We start from the raw sequence: 19538 nt of genomic DNA, 5'->3' as shown, positions 1-19538 counted from the left end.
ATCCCTCTCTGTGTGCACAGGTTGGTAAAAAGGATTAGTGGAAAAACGATAATTTTGCCCTCTCAAAATTGGAGATTTGGAGGTTCCAAAGCACAAGCTACGGACCGTAGTACAAACGTGCTTATCAAGTCAACTGGCAGAGCTACTCCTTATCAGTCGGTCACAAGCTGAATATACATACATCAATTAGTGGAACACAATAATCATCATTTGGAGAAACAAGGCCAGTTGTTTTACTGCAATCCTGTAAGTGTGAAAAATTCGTGTGGGGGAAAGTAGCGCTCCTTGGTGACAACTGCAGCAGACGGTCAGAGAAATAAACAATCCCGCCGAGGCCAGTGAACGTACTTTTCGTCATAAAAAGTACATTAAACTCAGCTGTTTGTAACTGTACCGTTCTGTTTTGTCTGGGTGAGTGCAAACAACGCTAAAGTAGCGAGCAAAAAGTTTATAAATAAAATAAATATACACATACATACGCTCACCACGCTTCAGTTTCTTCGAGAATTGTCACCACCCCCGCTCGACGACCCATACCAACCGCTTTGGCCTTGCACCCCCTAGAAGCACAGCGAAAACAACATTTGACATTGTGCTCGGGCCCAGTACGCAAAATTCGCTTGTGGCAAGTGTTCGCAAGTCGTGGCATCATGGTGGGACAGAAAAGATTCCTGCTTACCGAAGTGGCCATCCTCAACCGGGATCACGTCAAAATTCGCGATCCCGACAAGGTGGAGCACATGCTGAATGAATTGGTTGTCGGCGGGATCGATAAACTCCAAGTTGTGACGGATTTTGATTATACAATCACCAAACAAAAACTCATGAATGGGGAGAAGATTCTGACCAGCTTCGGGATGTTCAACGAGTGCAAATCGTTGCCGGATTACGTACTGGAGGAAACGAAACGGCTTTTCAACAAGTATCGGCCGATTGAAATCGATCCCCACATGCCGCTCAAGGAGAAGGAGGTCTACATGATCGAATGGTGGTCCAAGACGGGGGATCTGCTGAAGTGAGTACCAACCTACTATCAATCGTTATTTATACAAACAGTTAACGGTTCAGTCGAGGTTCGCTGTAAAGTAAAGTGAGTTATTCAAGTCAAATATTATTCTTTCGTTCAATATTGTCTGCGATATTCCGAGCATGTAATTGAGGCCATTCTTCATTGTGAGGAGGGTATCGTTTTTGCCTTTCTCGTACATCTAATCTAGGATAGGCCGGGGCATGGTCGCCACTCTAAGCTTAGCATAATTTTTATATGTAATAGTCGCAATCAGTACATTACAATGTTGTCTCACCTAGTTCTTTGAAGTCTGCTCTTAAAGGAGTCCCCGTGTGGCGTCGTCGCAAACGAAAGAACGTTGGAGGTTCAGTGGAGGAGTTTGTTTTCGAAACTCCACCTTGACTCTTCGCTTGAACTCCTTGTTAGTGGCTTCTGGACCGGTGTGATATGGGCCCATGCATCAATTATGTCACGCTAAATCGAGCAAAAAATTACCCCCCCTCCTATCGTGACGTTTTTCCTATACCTAATGCATTGCTTGTCACAAAATCTTAAACCCCCCCTACCCCCTTAAAGCGTGACATAATATATGCATCAACCCTATTTGGGTCTCTAAGGGTACGGTTAATGTAAGAGGAGAACTCTATTATTGGATGTATAATATGTGGAACCTAAACTGTTCCCGAAGAAGAATGTTGTTGTTCCTTCTGAACTTGTTTTGTCAAGGCGAAGCGAACTGTACTGGGCGGGAGCGAACGGAGTTGGTTAGCGTCAATCGAAGTTCTAAACTCAGGAGCTCTGAAAAGAGCTGGGGGTTTTGACGCTGCTCTCCGGGACACCAATGGACATGCAGTAGAAATGACGAATGCTGCCGACTACACTAGACACTACTGTTTATTTCTCTTCGTTTCTCGATACAAGGTGAAAGCTGCTGCTGCTGTGAACGGATGCTCGGTGGGATTCAAACTTAACTTAAGCACGCTACTGCGGGGATTTTTATAGAACGGCATCGACCGTTTGCTCGTTGCTGATTGGTCGACGTTTTTCTCCTCTCTTTCGGCGGTAGGCGGAACATCCTCCCCCCGGTTGAGAGAGCTCAACACCTTTTGGAAGTCGGAGGGCTTTGACGGGGATCATTATCCTCGATGGGCAGAATGGACACCTTATTGATGGGACGTCGATACGTGGTTCCATTCACGAAGACATCAGCTGCTCGGACCAGGCCGTCGGTTCCAGGATAGACGGCTACGATGCGACCTAACTTCCAGTTGAGTGGAGGTTGGTTACGATCGTGAAGCAACACGATCATGTCTTCCTGAATGATCGGCTTCTCTTGTCGATTTTTCTTCCGAAGCTGCAGGGTATTCAAATAATCCCGGCTCCAGGCACGCCAGAATTGCTCGCGCATAAGTTGGAGATGTTGCCACCGTGTCAAGCGGGATGCTTTGACGTTCTCCAGGGATGGTTCAGCTGGGGCGATCAGCGGTCGTCCTCCGGGTCGCTGGAAATTGCGAACAATGGTCGGGAGTTCAAGACGGCCTCGATTTCTGACAGGATCGTACACAATTCCTCGAACGTTAAAGTCGTATTGCCGACTACCTGCTTCACGGCTGCCTCCCACAAACCACCGAACTCGGGTGCGTCGGGTGGAATGAAATTCCACTCAATCTCATGATTGCGGCAAAAAGATTCGATGGTCTCCACGGCTTGTTGGTCACAAAACTGCTGGTAAAGGTTGTTCAATTCGTGGTGAGCACCACGAATATTGGTTGCGTTGTCCGAATGGATTTCTTGGACCATTCCACGGCGAGCGATAAATCGTCGAAGGGACGCCATGAAAGCATCGGTACTCAAACCGGAGACGCCATCCAAATGGACGGCTTTGGTTGCCATGCAAACATAAACGGCCACGTACGACTTCAACAAAGTTGGACGACGTGTGCCTTGCTTGGTCCATTATTATTATTTAGCTTTATTTAGGAGGCTTTCAGCCTTAGGCTGGTTCGCCTCCAATAGCTTGGTCCAGAAAGGCCCGGCGTAATCCACGCCGGTCACAGCGAAGGGGGGCGACGGCACTACTCTCGATACTGGCAGGTTTCCCATCAATTGGTTGGGAGTGGTAGGATTAGTCCGGAAGTATCTCACGCACCGGCGTGTGATAAATCGGATGGTGGATCTTGCATTCAGTAACCAATAACGTTGTCTCATGGCGTTCATCAGGCCCGTTTGCCTGACGTGCATTTGTTGAGTTAGTAGTCGTACTACCGGATCCTTATCTGGTAGAATGATTGGATGGCGACTTTCGAATGGTAATTGGGAGCGGTCCAACCGACCACCTACTCGAAGCAGTCCGCCGTGGTAAATTGGACGAAGACCTCCGAGTCTCTTGCAGGGTTTATTTGCCAGAATTAGCTTAATCTCGTCGGTGAAATGTGCCTTTTGCAAAACTTGCATGATGACTTCAGATGAGCGGCGTAACTCACGGACGGTCAGATGGGGCTTTATGTCTCGATTGGTCGGGTCCTTTTTCCGACAATTGGCAGTGAATCGCAGGACATAGCAGGACACAACTCGTTGGATTTTGCGGAAGCTTTGGAAGAAAAGATAGGAAGTCCATACTCACATCTGGCCCTGGTACCAAGGCCTTAAGTTCCGGTAGCTTCTCGTCTGGAACGTCTTCAGGGGCATCTACGTAGTACTCAACTCTTTGCAGGAATTCGGGCCCATTCCACCCAAAGGCTGTTGTGCTTCAGGGATTCAACTAGTTGACCTCGGGATACGACGTCTGCTGGGTTCTGTTGGGACCGGACATACTCCCACCGGTACTTACTGGTGTGCTCTTGTATAATTGCGATTCGATTCCGTACAAATAACTGTAGCTGGTTGAGAGGTTTCTTAATCCAAGCGAGGACCGTACTTGTCACACCACAGGACTATTTCACGGAAAGTCATATCCAGGGCTGGTAACACCTTCTGTACCAGCTGGGTTAGTAGGAAAGCGGCGCACACTTCCTTTCGTGGGATGGACAGCTCTTTTAGGGGAGCCAGTTTCGATTTGCTGGTGATGAGACGAAGCTTCGCCGAGCCATCGCCAAAAATACTTCGCAAAAAGATGCAGGCTCCATAAGCCTTGTTGGAGGCATCAGAGAAGCCGTGCAGCTCGTAGGCGACCACGTTGTCCATCGTCACGCGCCTTGAGATCTCGATCTCGTGAAGTTGCGACAAGGAATCTTGGAGTTGTCGCCACTGCTGTCCGATGTCTTCGTCAACCGGGTCGTCCCACCCGGACTTAAGCTGCCACAATTTCTGCGCTAGAAGCCTCGCCAAAACAATGACCGGTGAAACCAGTCCCAGGGGGTCAAAAAACTTGGCGATCTCGGAGTACATCGTTCTTATCGTGGGCCGTTGCGGATGCAATGTTGGTTTGGACGATAGGCTATGAGTATCGAGTCTGCAGAGGGATCCCAGAGTAAGCCAATCACCTTGATGGCTTCATTCACTCCATGCTCTTCCAACGTGATCCTTTTTTCTTGATCCTCCACGGGAATATGCTCTAGGAATTCCGGTGAATTTGAGCACCACTTGTGTATGGGGAAACCTCCTTGTCCAAGGAGCTGCTTCAGCTGTTGTTGAGCCTCGATAGCGTCCTCCACCGAGTCTGCACCGGAGAGTACATCGTCCATGTACGTTTCTTCTTTCACAATACGAGCGACAGTAAAGTCCTCACCATCCTCTTCGACGAGCTTCAGCAAACACCTGGTTCCTTTATATGGTGCCGATGCCGTACCGTACGTAACGGTACAGAGTTCCAGGACTCGTAGGGGTAACGATGGGTGCTCTCTCCAAAAAATTCGAAGGAAACTACGATCCAACAGGGCTTTGAGTATTTGACGGTACATTTTAGAGATGTCTCCGGTGATGGCAACCTTGAATTTTCGGAACCGTAGCGCGATATGGTGCAGATCGTTCTGTATTACTGGACCAACTTGCAGTACATCGTTCAGAGAGAGTTCCGATGGCGACAACGTTGCACTTGCGTCGAACACGACTCGACATTTCGTGTCGTGATGCGGCAAATAGTAGGTTTGCTTGTTGGGTGGATCTTCAGACTCGTTGATCTCGGTGCAGTGACCGAGAGCTTCGTACTCCCGGATGAAGTTCACGTACTGAGCCTGCTGCTCGGGATTGCGGATTAATCGCTTCTCAAACATCAGGAATCTTTTCAAAGCTAGACTGCGACAGTTATCCAATTGGAGAAGATTGTCCTTGAACGGCAGTTTCACGATGAATCTTCCAGTTTCGTCACGTTGGTAGGTGGAAAGGAAGTGGGCTTCGCATGCTGCTTCCTCGGTCGACAGCTTGGGAACGTCCGGCACCTCCTGGACTTGCCAGAACCGGTGCATCCTTTGCTCAATGTCTTCAACGGCTGTGTTGGATTGGAGCGACACGTTTGACACGATCTAAGTGTCAGACTTGTGGAAGACCTTCGGCTAGGCTCAGCTGACCAGGTTTCAGGATATCGAAGAATAACTCCCGCAAGTCCACCTTATCCGGACTGTGAAACTTGGGATCTGCTAGGATTACTCCTTCAGGGATCGTCCATTTGGTGATGTCTATTCTCGATGCAGGGATCGTGCCGGTCACTCTCGGGGTAACCAGACACTCGAGGCTTGCGTGGAAATTGGATACACGGGACTGGAACCTGACCACCACCTTGTCGCGGGCGAGGGACCGTAGGGCGTTGATTCCCACGATCGGAACGTTGGCTGATTTCTTTGGGAGGCCAAGGCGGTTAACCATCTCTTCGGTTGACTTGGGAGCCGCTGTCCAAAAGTACCCGGCACGGATATGGCTGGTTATCTTTATCCAAGACATGTACCACTGCGGTGAGCAACAGTACCGTCTTGGGAAATGAGACAACATTCGACGAACAGGTTGTTGACATTGGTGGATCCACTGGGGCAGGAATCGTCAGCACCGACATCGGTTGATTCGGAGCAGCCGGAACCAGAGGCGGGCTTGCCACTGCTTCCGCGGAAACGTTGGACTTCTTCTCATAGCGGGGTGCCCCATCATCATGGAGCAACGTGTGGTGTCGGCGTTGACACTTGTGGCACGACTTGTCGGAAGGGCAATCCTTGGATCGATCCCCTTTGCGCAAGCAGTTGAAGCAGACTCCAGCAGTTCGTATCTTCTCATTCTTTTGGGCAGGAGTAAGGTTGGACAAGGCCGAGCACTGGTGGTTGCGGTGAGAACCACCACAAATTTCACACAAGTTCGTCAGTTGGGATGGGCTGTTCGATGCTGCATGGCTCTTTTGTGGATGGAGCTTGCTTCTGTTTCGAGCTGGATTTGCTAGTCTGGAATGCCGCCTCGCAATTCTCGAGGATTTCGCATCTGGACTTCAGGAAGGTGATGGTTGGTTCGTATTTACGAAGATGTCCTTTGTTTCTGAATCCCTTCCCAGGCTTTGCGGGTCGATTTGTCGAGCGCGGAGACGACCTGATACACAATCATATGCTCCGAAACGCCAGTGATCTGCTGCTGGAGGAACTTCAGGCTCTCGACGTGGTGAGTAACTTCGGTTAGCAGACCTCTCAGCTCCTTATGGGTCTCCGATGACATCTCTTGTAGTGAAAACGGTGAAAACAGACCACGGATGTGGGTTTCTACGAGAACCCGTTTGTTTTCGTAGCGATCCTCCCAAGCTTGTTGATAATTCCCTTCACTAAGGATCTTGGTATTCAATACACCAGCTGCATCTCCGATGAGCGCCTTATCGAGGTGATACAGTTTTATCATAGAGGTAACTCTAAGACCACTGGGTCCCGAAGAAAATCATTATTATTTTTGGCTCACTCAGTACCAGAACAACGGTCCCAAGCAGTCCCAAGCTATTTCACTCACCCCTGCATGTTCTGCATGAATCCACACACCCCTGATGTTATCTGTCAAACTTTCATAGCGAATCAAAACAAACATAGTGTAGTAATAGAATTTCAACTAGAATAGGGTACGTTAATCGTTTGCTTGGGACCAATAGGCTACTAAAGTGGTGAGCCAATTTAAAATCGTTAGTTTCGTATTGATTGTTGGTTTTATGGCGTCTGTATCCCCCGAGTGAGCCATCAAATCCTGAAAGACGGCTTTGAATTTAGGCCACCCAGAGTAATTGCCATCGAATGTTGGAATTGGTGCGCTGAGCGGCTACTGCTACCAATTTGCTCAGCGCTGAAAGGGCTGATCCTTACAGGGATTGCGGATTGTTATGATTTTTGCTACCTTCCAGACGCTTGGAAAGTAGTGCAGTTCCAAGCATCTGTTGAAGATAGCGGTTAGAAGAGACTGCACTATCATGCTGAGTCTCTTCAAGATCAAGTTGAATATACCGTCAAACCCGGGAGCCTTCATGTTCTTGGTGCATTTCAGCGCTGAGCAAATCTGTTGTTATGTAATTATAATCTGAGGTGAGGCATCTAGGTTTTGTACGCATTGCGCAACCTGATTTTTGAGCGGACTTTGGATAGTCGAGCCAAGCAAATGCGATGAAGCGACATGCTCACCGATCGGGCTTGGGATGAGTTTTTTAGACCTTGGTTACCTTCCAGAATGGTCTGGAGCGGTCGTTCAGATTCTGGACAACACGCCCGAAATTTTGATTTCGGAGTGAGTTAATTTCGGAAGCAATCTGCCTGTTCAAATCGGTCATTTCACGTTTTTTGCCAAGTTCTCCAGTCCTCTAAAACTGGCGTCTACGAACATTTCTCAAGCGAATCAGTAATTGGGTGTGGGAATCAATAGCGACAAATTTACCCCTCACAGGAATTTGTCGAACGTATGCCTCGTCAGCCACGGATATGGCCTGTTGGAGTCCTTCCAACGCCCGATCGATGTCATCTACGGTTTCGAGCGGTGGATTTTCTCCGATGTTTCTGTCCAGCATTCGTCCGAACTGCACCCAGTTGACATGGTGGTTGTCTTTACGTAGGCAGCTTCTAGCAGGAGCCACGTTGATACCGACTTCAGTCACCACCGGTTGGTGGTCGGAGCTGAGATCGTTGTGCGCCTCCGGCTTGGGTAGTCCGATGTTTGACAGAAAAAAGTCCAGAGTGAAGAGATTTTCCGCCGGATAGATGAAAGTTAGTTCTTCCGGAAATTGCACAGTGTACAGTTCATGTTGTGCGTGGTCGAACAATAGACATCCGTTCCTGTTTCGCTGGTAGTTCCGCCAAGCTTCATGGCGGGCATTCAGGTCGCCCCCAACGATAAATCGCGAGGTAGAACGAGTAATGGCGGTCAGGTCGTTCTTGAATTGACTTGCTAATCCGTTGATGGCGGCTCGGATGGCGGCACACTGTCGAGGGCAGTAAACAGCGATGAACCGGACATTTCCAGTTGGCGATTCCACCTCCACATTAAGAGCTTCGATGATAGAAGTGTGGATGTAAGGCAGGGTTTAGAACTTGATTCCTTTCTTGACGATGACCGCAACACCACCCCCTGGAGCTGGTGCGCCCAAGCCGGATTATGTTGTGGTCAGAAGCTGTCGCCGGACTTTAGATGGGTCTCGGTTAGAAGGCCCACGTCGATGCTGTGCTTGCGGAGAGAGTCGGCAGTCCACCAGAATCACCAGAAGCTTCTTGAAGGGGGGTTTGCTTCCGCGAATTCGCTTGCCTTTGATGAGGAGCACGAAGAGGTGGCCAATCCTCCGTCCTGAAAGCCTGAAAGCTGGCGCATTTTAACGCCACGGCTCCATCCGCAGGGCAGTTAGAAGTGGCGTGTTCTTGAGCGCAGTTGCTGCAGCGTGGCTTCATGTTAGTTGTGGCTATTTTGTCCAAATTTGAGGCATCGTTGGCACTGCGTTACGTCACGATGGACTCCACGGTATGGCTCCCACCGTACGATGATGGAGTAGATCGAGCGGATGGCTTGCAGCGCATTGAGCGTCACCGTCCACTTCTGGAAGTGAACCAGGAATAGACAATCCTGGTAGGCCTTCACGCTTTCGTCTCTCCTTGTCATCCAGAAAACAGCGATTGGGTCCAGCTTGTACCGGTCCTTGATTTCGTCTTCGATCGCCTTTCCGATGAGGTAAAGGTCCAGATCAGCCCTGGGACCTGGTAGCCTAATCAATTCATCACAAGGTTTTGCCAATGTCCAGGGGCAAACAAAATCACAGCGGAGAAAATGCACGTCAAACTTGTTCAATGGGAATGGGACAACTATGCTGAAAAGGGCTCGATCAAATCAAATATAGCCTTAAGATTCTCTTCATGGATATTCCTTTCTATTCTACTGCAGAGGTTTCCCACTACCACGGGAGGAAATAGCCGAAGTGGCCAAGCGCTTCAAGGATGGCCTCCGCGATGGCACCCATCAGATGTTTTACGACTTGGATCAGCACAAGGTGCCCTGCTTGGTATTCTCGGCTGGTCTCGGCGATTCGGTGGTATCGGTCCTGCAACAAGCGAACGTAATGCATCCAAACGTGAAGGTGATTTCGAACTTCCTGCAGTACAGCCCGGATGGCAATCTGAATGGGCTGCAGGATAAAATGATCCATACTTTCAATAAAAATGAAACGGCCTTGAAGGGGACGGAGTACTACGATCTGGTGCACGATCGGGACCACGTGATCGTCATGGGTGATTCGATAGGAGATGCCGGAATGGCAGATGGAATCCCAGCGTCGTCGCATGTGTTGAAAATAGGATTTCTGTTCGATCATGTAAGTTTGTCATGTCTTTCTCGATTCAAAATTTAACGTTTTAAATTTCCCAACAGGCTGAACAGAGTCTACCGCGATACATGGACACCTTCGATATAGTGCTAATCGACGACCAAACGATGGACGTCCCGAGAGCCATTTTAGAAATGATAAAAAATAAATCTCATCAGTGAAAAGTGTGTTTAGATTGTTTTTAAAATTTTACAAACAAAAAATGATAACGTTACGTAGAGTCGTAACAGATTTTGTGTTTGTAACAACCTCCTCTGTTTGTTCCCATCCACTTAGGGTCAAGTAATCAATGTTCGTTTTAGTTGGTAAGAAAACAATCCCTTAAATACCGAACCATTCTAGCCTATCGTATGTGAGTCGACATTAATATTGGATATTCAGTGTTATAAAGCGATTTGTCAAATGTTTCTGTCGTTAGACTTGTTAGGCTTATGGATGTTGCACAAAAAAAAAAATAAAATTCCCTGTCATTGAATCCTTTTTGTGGTTTTACTTGGAAAGTACTTGGCCGTAGAAAGGGAGCACACTTAGCAACTAGGCGAATCACCTAATTCGTAGAAGTTAAGAGAACATCAGTTGATTTTAGAGAACTTCGTTTAAGTTCAGGAAAGGATGAACGTTTGTTATATTGATTTATTGCTTAAAAGTTCAAATCCCCATTTTTTCGTTTTACCCATATCTTCATTTAGGGCAGCCCAGCGATGTAACCGTCCAATACCATTCCAGAGTTCAGACAAGTCGAGCCTAAAAATCGATGTAAAGACGCAAAATACTACGAAATCTGGTTCTGATCCCCAATGGCGATTGTTCGGATCAATGAACTTCCGACCATTCCCAGTATCGAAACAACTTTTATTGAAACACATCTATCACTTCCTTGCCGCGTTCACCTCATGTGCTGCGGAGATATGCCTCTCCAGTGACTTTTTATTGGCATACTCCGTGGGGCACTGCTTGCATTTGTACACCTTTTCCTGGGTATGCGTTCGCCTATGCTGCTTCAAATGACTCGACGTACGGAAACTCTTCGAACAGGCATCACAACCGAATGGCTTTTCTCCGGTATGAACTCTCGTGTGCTGTTTCAATTGTTCCTTGAACCGAAAACTCTTCCCACAATCGTCTTCGTCACAAATAAACTTCTTCATATCATGTACGGCCATGTGCTTCTTGAGGTACATCCTTTGTTGAAACATTTGATCGCAAACGGCACACCGGTGTTCTTCGTTAGTGTGCAGCTTCTTGTGAATCCGTAAAACGTCTCTACTGACAAATTCTTTACTGCACAGTTCACATCTGTAACGTACGTTCTGATGGACTTGACGAATGTGATCTGCCAAAGATCTCTTAAACGAGTAGGACTTATCGCATTCCGGACACTTGAAAGGTTGTCCCGAAGGATCGGAATGACGCATTAGGTGGTGCTTCATTTTTGCCTTAACTATCATTCCACAGATACTGCATTGCTCACTTCGCTGCCTCGACGATCGCTTCGGGGATGAATCTTCGCTTTCCGATGCGTCCTTCAATTGACGTTTTCTTTTCTTTTCTTTCATAGATTGTTCATCTAAAACACTTGCAAGAGATTCTTCCTTGAAATCCACCTTTAGGTCTATTATCTGTTGCTTGCTCTCTTCCTTAGGGTCTTCAGTCGCTATACATTTTAGTTCCTCCTCCTCCTCCGTATCCACTGCTTCGTCAACAGTCTCAATTATAGTAACATTCTCAACAGTTGCATCATCCGGCAGATTTTGAACGAACTCAATCTCATAGATTTCGTTGCCTTCCGATAGTATATTGTCCTGGCTTTCATCAGCACCATCATCTACGTCCTCTTGATCGCTCGTTTCGGAAGGATCATCCTTGCATGTAAACTGATCTCGAACCTTTAACAACAGTTTAGTCGTTGAAGCAAATGTCTCTTGAAACCGATGCCACCGGACCAGGTTGTCCACACATCTTTCACATATATTATTCGGAAGACCGTACTCTTCCTCCGGATCAAACTGCAAGTAGTTTGCGCAGTTTATACTATAATAAAATTTCAACAAAATCCAAATCTCATCAGATCTCACCTCAATATAGTGCCTCTGTAGCATGCTGCCGATATTTCGTTCATCGTTGTATACCCAATCGGATTCGGTTTCCTTCGACGAGGCTTCATCGGCTTGGCAGAAGATGGTCAGCAGATTATTCGTATCCAAACAAAACCGACACAACTGGTGATAGTTTTCGCACACAAATTCAAAACGCTTCTGCAGGGCGTCAAAGTTTTCCAAATTCATTTTTAACTCGATGAAATAATTCAAATAATAGGTCTAATACCTATTATTACTCCAGTAAAAAAAACAGTATGTTACTGGGAAACAACGAAACAACACTACAAAGTTATTTTGTTTATGTTTACAATGTTTATACATGGAATCATCGTTTTCGAAGATTTTTTTTCTATTTGGAAATTAGATTGGATTCAGATTCTACCTATCACGGAAAGATGGAACAACTCTTTTTAGATGAAATTTCGTTCTCATTCATGAATACTTTTAACTTACTCTGAAGTATAACCAAAACACTTACTTTTCGTTAATTTTACTCAAACTCTAGTCTTATTTATGAGGACATTTATCTCGAATTGAGTTTATTTTTTTTCTTCGCTTCGAAAGTACCCATAATCAAGTGTGGCGATTGCTCTTAATTTTGGATGAAAATTCGCAGCGTGCACCATATTTATTTCGTTTTCGATTTCTATTCTGGCGGAAGCAACATAATTTCGTGATCTATAATCGGTAGTGCATAAGGTAGTGAATTAACATTTCCATTGAACTGACGTACTGTTCGATGGGGTAAGTTTTCAACATTCATGTGAATTTAAAGTCAGAAATACAAGAGTTTTAATTATTATAGACCCGGTTCGAAAGAAGATTATGGTGTGCGGTTTCGGTGATCGAAGCACCGACAAACCGACATGAATGACCAAAGCAAAAATAATAAAATGTCTAACCAAAGCACACTAATGACATCTGGCTCCGGGTTCGCGGGAAATATTTAGCTAAGCCATGAACCCGCATGCAAAAGTTATGAATTGGTTCGTGTTTGATCTATTCTGAACAAATTATTTTTATCTAGATCAAAAAATCTCATGATTTTGACAGTTCGGATCACTGCACATTTAAATCGACCGTTTACGATTTTCGGACATAAGTCAAAATTAAGTGTCATGTCGGTTTGTCGGTGATCGAAGTGTCCAGCTGTGAAATACCTCAGTCTGGACAACAGACATCCACACATGGTCAATCTGGAGCACAAGATGGATATCTACAGTACCAGCTAGGACAACACCGTCAAGAGGAAGGAAAAGTTGTTAGATGAAGAAAATTTTCAAAGAAAATACCAATGTTAAATTTATGTATCGATCCTTACTTGTGTACATATTGATAGTAATTAATAAAAAAATATGGTTTATTTATAAGAATGCTTAATTTAAATATTGAAGAGAAACAATTACATCCAAATTTTTAAAATAAAATTTCTTGCGATAAAAACCCAATTTTAAGTATTTTTTACCTAATAGTCACTCTTTATGCAACAGATACCTTTGACTCAAAACGATGTCTTTGCAATTTACTTAAAATTGGATGCTTGGCAAAGAACTCAATTTTGTCTGGTTGCACTTAGGTGTCAAGATGAGTACAAAAGACTTAATTTTGAGTTTCGTCTTTCCGTAAGAGGAAGAGGAAAAGGAGGAAACTACACGGCGAATGAGAACGACCCAAATTTGAGTTTAGTTCACTCATAATCGCCAAAAGTGCAGGAACTCAGCGATGAGTAAAATTTGTCTCATAGTTTCCTGTGGAAAACCTAAGAGATCTGCCGGAAAATGAGGAAATTGACGAAAATTTTATTCAGCCTCGAAGTAGTACCAATAGACTGAGTGAATCCAATCTTTACTTTTCTCAAATTCGGGAATTTTTCTCTGGAAAATCCTGGAAAAACATGAGGCAAATTTAATCATCGCTGAGCTCCTGCACTTTTGGCGGTTATGAGTTAACTAAACTCAAATTTGGGTCGTTCTTATTCGCCGTGTAGAAATACTCAGAGCACTGAGCCAAGTTCCACATTCAATGTTATATATTTATGGTAGGCATATAATTTTGCACTTGGAATTTCTTATGAAATTTATCTTAGAATGAAAATGCTGGTTATGATTTATATGCAAAGCATATGATATGACTCTCAAGTAGTCATGTTATTATTGTGTGCAATAGATTTCATTTTAAGGGAGAGATACCCTAATAAAAAGATACCATACCCGAACTATATGGATGGTACACTGACAACGTCGACAACCGTATAAATTTTATTAGGGTGAGCAAAGAAAATAAAATACAATTCGGCAGCAAAGGATTTGTACCTAAATTATCTTGCAACCCTGATAAAAAAAAACCGTAAATGAATGATAGCCCAAATAATAGAACTATTCCACAAATGGTTTGGATGGTACCCCAAACACGTCGTTAAGTAAAATAACCATAACAATTTTATTAGGGAACCCTTGCTAGAAGCTTAAATTAAAGAAGGTAAATTTCACTGACGTTTAGTTTTGATTCGATTTACGTGCAAAATAATAATTGATTGCATCGTAATATTTTGCTCATTACTTGGTGCCATTAATTAACCAACCAAGATCAATTAATCAATAGAGCTGAAATATTGTTTTTGATTTCAAAAACTAGTTAAATTTAAGAAGCACACGAAACATAAAGGTGACTGAATTTCTGTTCAATTGCAATACTCTCAAATTTAAGAAATCCTCGGAAAAATTCTAATGGGAATGTTCGATTGGCTCAGATTTTGACAGTTCATTTGGCTCAACATATCAGTGCTAACATTTGAAAACGGCGCAAAAGCCATTTGTAAACAAATGGTTTGTGGGCCCTTTACTCGCTACCCGAAGAACGCCCACGCAAACCAACAGCATCGTCAGGAAGGGGAAAATTTCCCCTACCCGATGTTGCTGTTGTGTCGCGTGGGTGTACTTCAAGTAGTGAGTAAAGGGCCCACAAACCATTTGTTTACAAATGGCTTTTGTGCCGTTTTCAAATGTTAGCACTGATATTCTCTCCACCCATCTCTTCCTCTGAGTATTTCTAGGTATAGAGATTTTCACGTCCGGTTGTATTGGTGCGATATGTGAGAGCGTGTTAGTGAAAATCCGAAGAAAATACACAACATATTGCTGTCAAGCTCATTTTGACAGATCTAATTTCATACAGTTTTGAGGCTAGCCAGAGGAAAATAATAAACAACTTAACACGGCGATACACCCGCTAGTGTGTGTGTGTGTTAAACGTCACTAATCCACAGAGAACAGTCATTGAGGCGTTGAGGCTCGAACAAAATTTCTCTAAAAACTAGTGTAAAGATTCCTATTTGACTTAAGCGCCACTAACAGCGACTTTCCCTCTTAAAACCTCTCTTCGACTACCTGATGGCGCTGGCCTTGCACTAGACACTAAGTGCTAAGTTGGACCAATGGTGAAGCAATCGGTTAAGTTCCCTAATAAAAAATAACCATAAACGAACGATAACCCAAATCATTGAACTATTCCACAAATGGTTTGGATGATACCCAGAACACGTCGTTAAGCAAATTAACCATACAATTTTTATTAGGGTTGGGTGAATGAAACGCATGTAAGATACAAGCAATTAGTGACGTCACTAGCGTCACTAATACGTCAACACGAATATTTTTAAAATAAACGAAACATTATTTTTATTTAAACATTAATATCACATGACTTCAAACATGGAATACGTTTGAAATAAACCTTGTTTACTTTTGTGGCCAGAACAAACTGAGTTTACGTTTAAATTTACCTCAAATATTTTTGTTTCAACGATAAATTTTTCTGCGTGGATCGTATGCACAACCAAATTTAAAGAAAATACTTTATTCGTTAAATAAAAGCGTTTTTAAAATATTCTCCCATACCTCGCCGTGCAAAAATATGATGCCATCATCAGTTTTCTAGTTTTTCTATTTGCCACAAGTGGCGCTTTATGCTATCGTTAGATTGCCAATAGACTTCTCTGATGTTTGTGAAATGCACAAGTATTAGTGCAGTACTTTGGGTAAATTATAAGTATTGGTGCAAGAAAACCTTTGAATTTACCCAAAGTTCTGCACTAATACTTGTGCAATTCACAAACGTCAGAGAAGTCTATAGTATAAAAGTAACGCTAAATCGCGACTCTCCGTACCGATGCAAAGGTCGGTATAAAGGGAGAGAATGCAAACTTACTATATAGTATAAAAATGGTTAATGCGGCGTGCCCTTGGGCGTGCCATAGTATAAAATCGAAATAAACTTACAATGCACACCCAAAAAAAAAAAATTATAATAAAACAACGGAATTACTATGATTTTTACTGTTGAATTTTGAGTACATTAAAATTTATTGTTAAATTATTGTACGGGAGAAAAAATAGATTTCGACTTTTAGCGATACAATACTCAAACAACGAAAATTCGTGTGATGCGATCAAATTTGTTTGAGAAAAATCACTTTTTTTTTGTTAAGATGCTTAACAAACCCCTTTTTTTACTGTAAATTTCTCAAATACCATGATGCCAATGTTTTGACAGTAAATACCATGGTTACAATGACAATGAAAATCATTCTTTTTTTATTGGAGTTTTTGTACGGGATATAAACGGTTTATTCTGTATTTTAAGCTTCTTTATTTTATTTACGGTAAATATTATTGGCACAGACAAACAGACATAACTCATTGAATATTTATCACTGTAAAACGTCGTCGCTAAAACATTACCGCCATCTGTTGAGTACAGTGTGGTGGGTAGTACGCTGAACAGATGGCGGTAGTGCGTAAACGTCAAACGCAAAGAAATTGAGTATGCGCGCCACAGGTGGCGGTACTACCAACTACGATACTTTTAAATTGACCGTTAAATGCTTGTTCGATGAACAACTTGCGAGTGTTATGTCTGTTTGTCTGTGTTATTGGTTTCAAATAAAAATTTAAATTGTCTCAGGGAGGTTTTTATTAATTATTTTATTTTTTATGAATATTATTAAACAAATACTTACAATTTCGATGTTCATTAGGATGAACTCGTGCTCACGCAGTCTAGCTGCCCACTCGCTGCCCAGTAGATCACATGCGAACATGAAACAATGTATAAATTTTGAAAAACCATAAAATGCATAAAATTTGATCTATACTCGTTTTGTAATATTTTTGAGTGTAGTATCCTTGACCCTCTCTAGTCAACGCCAATTGAGTAGCCCCCTGGAAGTCTCGCTAGTCCCGAATATGATCTAAAATTGCATCCTAAGTTGTCATCGTCAATAAATGCACTTTGTGCAAGCAACGCGACTGCATTATTTTGTTTACGAATATTCCATTTTCGGTACAATTTTCGCGACTAGCCTGTTAATCGTCAAATTTTAACTCAACAAAATCGGGAATATCCCTGGTGTATAATGGAACCCATTGGGTTGCAACCGGACGTCATCGACGAGGACAAATTCCATCAGGAGCTGGAGCAGATTCGTTTCTACATTGCAAACTTTGATCGTCTGTGCCGGCTGTGTTTGACCAACGAGCGTCTGGTCAATGTTTACTCGAACGTCCAGGGCAGGAATGTGTTCTACGTAAGGAATTTCATCAAGGAAGCCTTCCGGGTACTGGAGCAATCGGTAATTGAGTGGTTCATTTTCATTTATTGATAGGATCATAATAATTATGTATAAACTGCACCTCTAGATCGATAAAAAGGATAAATTGCCTAACTTCATATGTGAAAAATGTGAACGAAATCTTAGCATCATTTACAATTTCAAGAAGAAATGTGATCAATCTAGAAGAATTTTGGAAAAAGTTCGAGACAAAACCATTGTTCCGGAAGATCTATTGAAAACAGAAGATTGTCCTCCGGAGGAAAAGGTTTCAATTCAATGCCGGTTCAAGACGAAAGATGGTAGCGAATCGACTCCTGCGGAAATTCTCAAAAAGGTATTATAAGTGTTTCGGTTTCAGCGAATCTAAATGAAAAATCGATTTTGTTGTAGCTCCCACTAGAGATTAATATAGAAAAAGTACGAGAACTTCCAAGGGCTGACACACCGCCAAGTCTTGTTACTACTATAGAATTAGGAGACGCTTCCCTGAAAATAGAACCCGAAGAAATCAAGCAGGAAGTGGCAAGCTTAGGGTTGCTGGACATCAATTTGGAACTGAACGACATTGAACATTTGGTTGAAGGAGGTCCCTCATTGGATCAAGAGGAAGCCGAGAGCAATGAAGATGGCGATGACGACGAAGGTGATTTTTTGGACGATAGAGACTCGGATAGCGACTGGAAGCCAGACGAATTAGCGAAGACGGAAATAACGGATGATACGGGAAAGGAAGAACCTTCCGAGCGCCCTAAGAAAAAGTCTGCAAACAAACAAGAACGTAAATTTAAGATGCAAAGCTCGAAGGGTCGTTCAAAGAAGCAACGTAAAGAGAAGACGATTTGCTCGATTTGCGGAGCCTTGGTCAACAACATCAAAAGCCATATGGTTATCCATGAGGAAGTCCGACCACACCAATGCGAACAGTGTCCAAAGAGTTTTACCTCTCGCAATAAGCTCCAATCACACATCAATAGTGTTCATCTGAAGAAACGAGACTTTAAGTGTGAAGTTTGCGGCAAAGCGTTTCTGGAGAAGAATAATCTTAAAGGTCATCAACGGATTCACAAAGGCGACCGGAAGTATAAGTGTGACCTCTGTCCGAAGTCGTTCCTGTTTGCTGGAACGTTACGGTGCCATAAACTGACCCATACACAGGATAAGAAGCATGAATGTCAGGTAATATTATGCAGTGGATACAAAACCAATCAGTCAATTTACCAAACCAGAAAATATCTTCTCAATCTAGGTCTGCGGAAAAATGTTCCTAATGAGAACCACGCTGAACAAGCACCTGTACGTGCACAGTAACGAGCGACCGCATAAGTGCGACATGTGTGATAAGGCGTTTCGAACGTCCACTCACAAGATTGTCCACATGCGAACGCATACCGGGGAACGGCCGCTGCAGTGTCGCATCTGTGGCCTTGGATTTGCCCATCACAAGGCACGCAGTGTGCATATGAAGACCAAGCACGCGGAAGAACTGGCTGCCCTGGACATGCTCGACGAGAGGGGGCATCTGAAATTCTAAGACAAAGGTAAGTAAGGGAAAGTGAATATTGCATGTGCGTGAATATAGACTATTGCCTATGTGAATGTGAAAGGATACTCGGACAATAGGTTATCTGTGCCAATTTTGGACAATCCTTTTGTTTACCATGTCTGAAATTGGTGCAGCTACTCTACTGTAGAACATACATTATCCGAACTTCCCTGGAATGTTTAAGTGTACGAGTTGGGGCCTCCGATAGTCTGGACAGTAAAGGCACGGTATTACGATTCCCGGTCCAGTCGTGACAATCTATCGGGTTGGAAATTTCCTTGACTTCTCAGGGCATAGCGTGTAATTGTGCTTGCTGCACAATATACAAATTCATGCATTGGCTGGCACAGCAAGCTCCCAATCAATAAGTCAGTGCCAACATTTCAAAGGGGCGTAATTGCTTTTGTAAACAATGGCTTTAGCCGTCAATTTCTCGCGAATGAAATTTCACCCCTCCAAAATATCAATGCTAGTTGGTAGAAGAAACATTCATCTACCTGCTGGTGTCATTATTTTTCATGTGTGTGTGTGTGTGT

The 19538-nt window shown here is 43.7% G+C and overlaps 2 protein-coding genes across 3 annotated transcripts; both read left to right on the top strand.

The window, feature by feature from the left end:
• The first annotated feature begins 32 nt into the window (after positions 1-32).
• On the top strand, positions 33-10220 carry cN-IIIB (cytosolic 5'-nucleotidase IIIB). 2 transcript variants are annotated; one of them, XM_065235817.1, is made up of 4 exons: positions 33-411; positions 496-1015; positions 9311-9737; positions 9794-10220. In XM_065235817.1, the coding sequence occupies exons 2-4, from the start codon at positions 651-653 to the stop codon at positions 9908-9910; spliced, it is 909 nt and encodes a 302-aa protein (XP_065091889.1). In that variant the 5' UTR covers positions 33-411; positions 496-650; the 3' UTR covers positions 9911-10220. The 2 variants fall into 2 exon arrangements, with proteins under 2 accessions (XP_065091889.1, XP_065091888.1); XM_065235816.1 differs by having other exon boundaries at positions 33-1015.
• A 6969-nt stretch (positions 10221-17189) lies between these two features.
• Positions 17190-19001, top strand: LOC135712814 (zinc finger protein 62 homolog). Its single transcript, XM_065235877.1, has 4 exons — positions 17190-17477; positions 17545-17793; positions 17850-18635; positions 18706-19001. Exons 1-4 carry the CDS (start codon positions 17262-17264, stop codon positions 18988-18990), a joined length of 1536 nt encoding a protein of 511 aa, XP_065091949.1. The 5' UTR covers positions 17190-17261; the 3' UTR covers positions 18991-19001.
• The last annotated feature ends 537 nt before the right edge of the window (positions 19002-19538 follow it).

This window comes from Ochlerotatus camptorhynchus, unplaced genomic scaffold, assembly GCF_037179485.1.
Source record: "Ochlerotatus camptorhynchus isolate MF236.1 unplaced genomic scaffold, CSIRO-AGI_Acam_v1.1 ptg000503l, whole genome shotgun sequence".
Taxonomy (NCBI): Eukaryota; Metazoa; Arthropoda; class Insecta; order Diptera; family Culicidae; genus Ochlerotatus; species Ochlerotatus camptorhynchus.
Note: the sequence above shows the minus strand (reverse complement) of the source record. Positions and strands in the feature narration are given on the sequence as shown.

Bases quoted from the DNA above. Each gene is read 5' to 3' on its own strand.
- LOC135712814 (XM_065235877.1), top strand. From the start codon at position 17,262: ATGGAACCCATTGGGTTGCAACCGGACGTCATCGACGAGGACAAATTC. The intron at 17,794-17,849 runs GTATTATAAGTG...ATTTTGTTGTAG, and splicing joins CTGCGGAAATTCTCAAAAAG to CTCCCACTAGAGATTAATAT. The intron at 18,636-18,705 runs GTAATATTATGC...TTCTCAATCTAG, and splicing joins ATAAGAAGCATGAATGTCAG to GTCTGCGGAAAAATGTTCCT.
- cN-IIIB (XM_065235817.1), top strand. From the start codon at position 651: ATGGTGGGACAGAAAAGATTCCTGCTTACCGAAGTGGCCATCCTCAAC. The intron at 1,016-9,310 runs GTGAGTACCAAC...ATTCTACTGCAG, and splicing joins AAGACGGGGGATCTGCTGAA to AGGTTTCCCACTACCACGGG. The intron at 9,738-9,793 runs GTAAGTTTGTCA...ATTTCCCAACAG, and splicing joins TAGGATTTCTGTTCGATCAT to GCTGAACAGAGTCTACCGCG.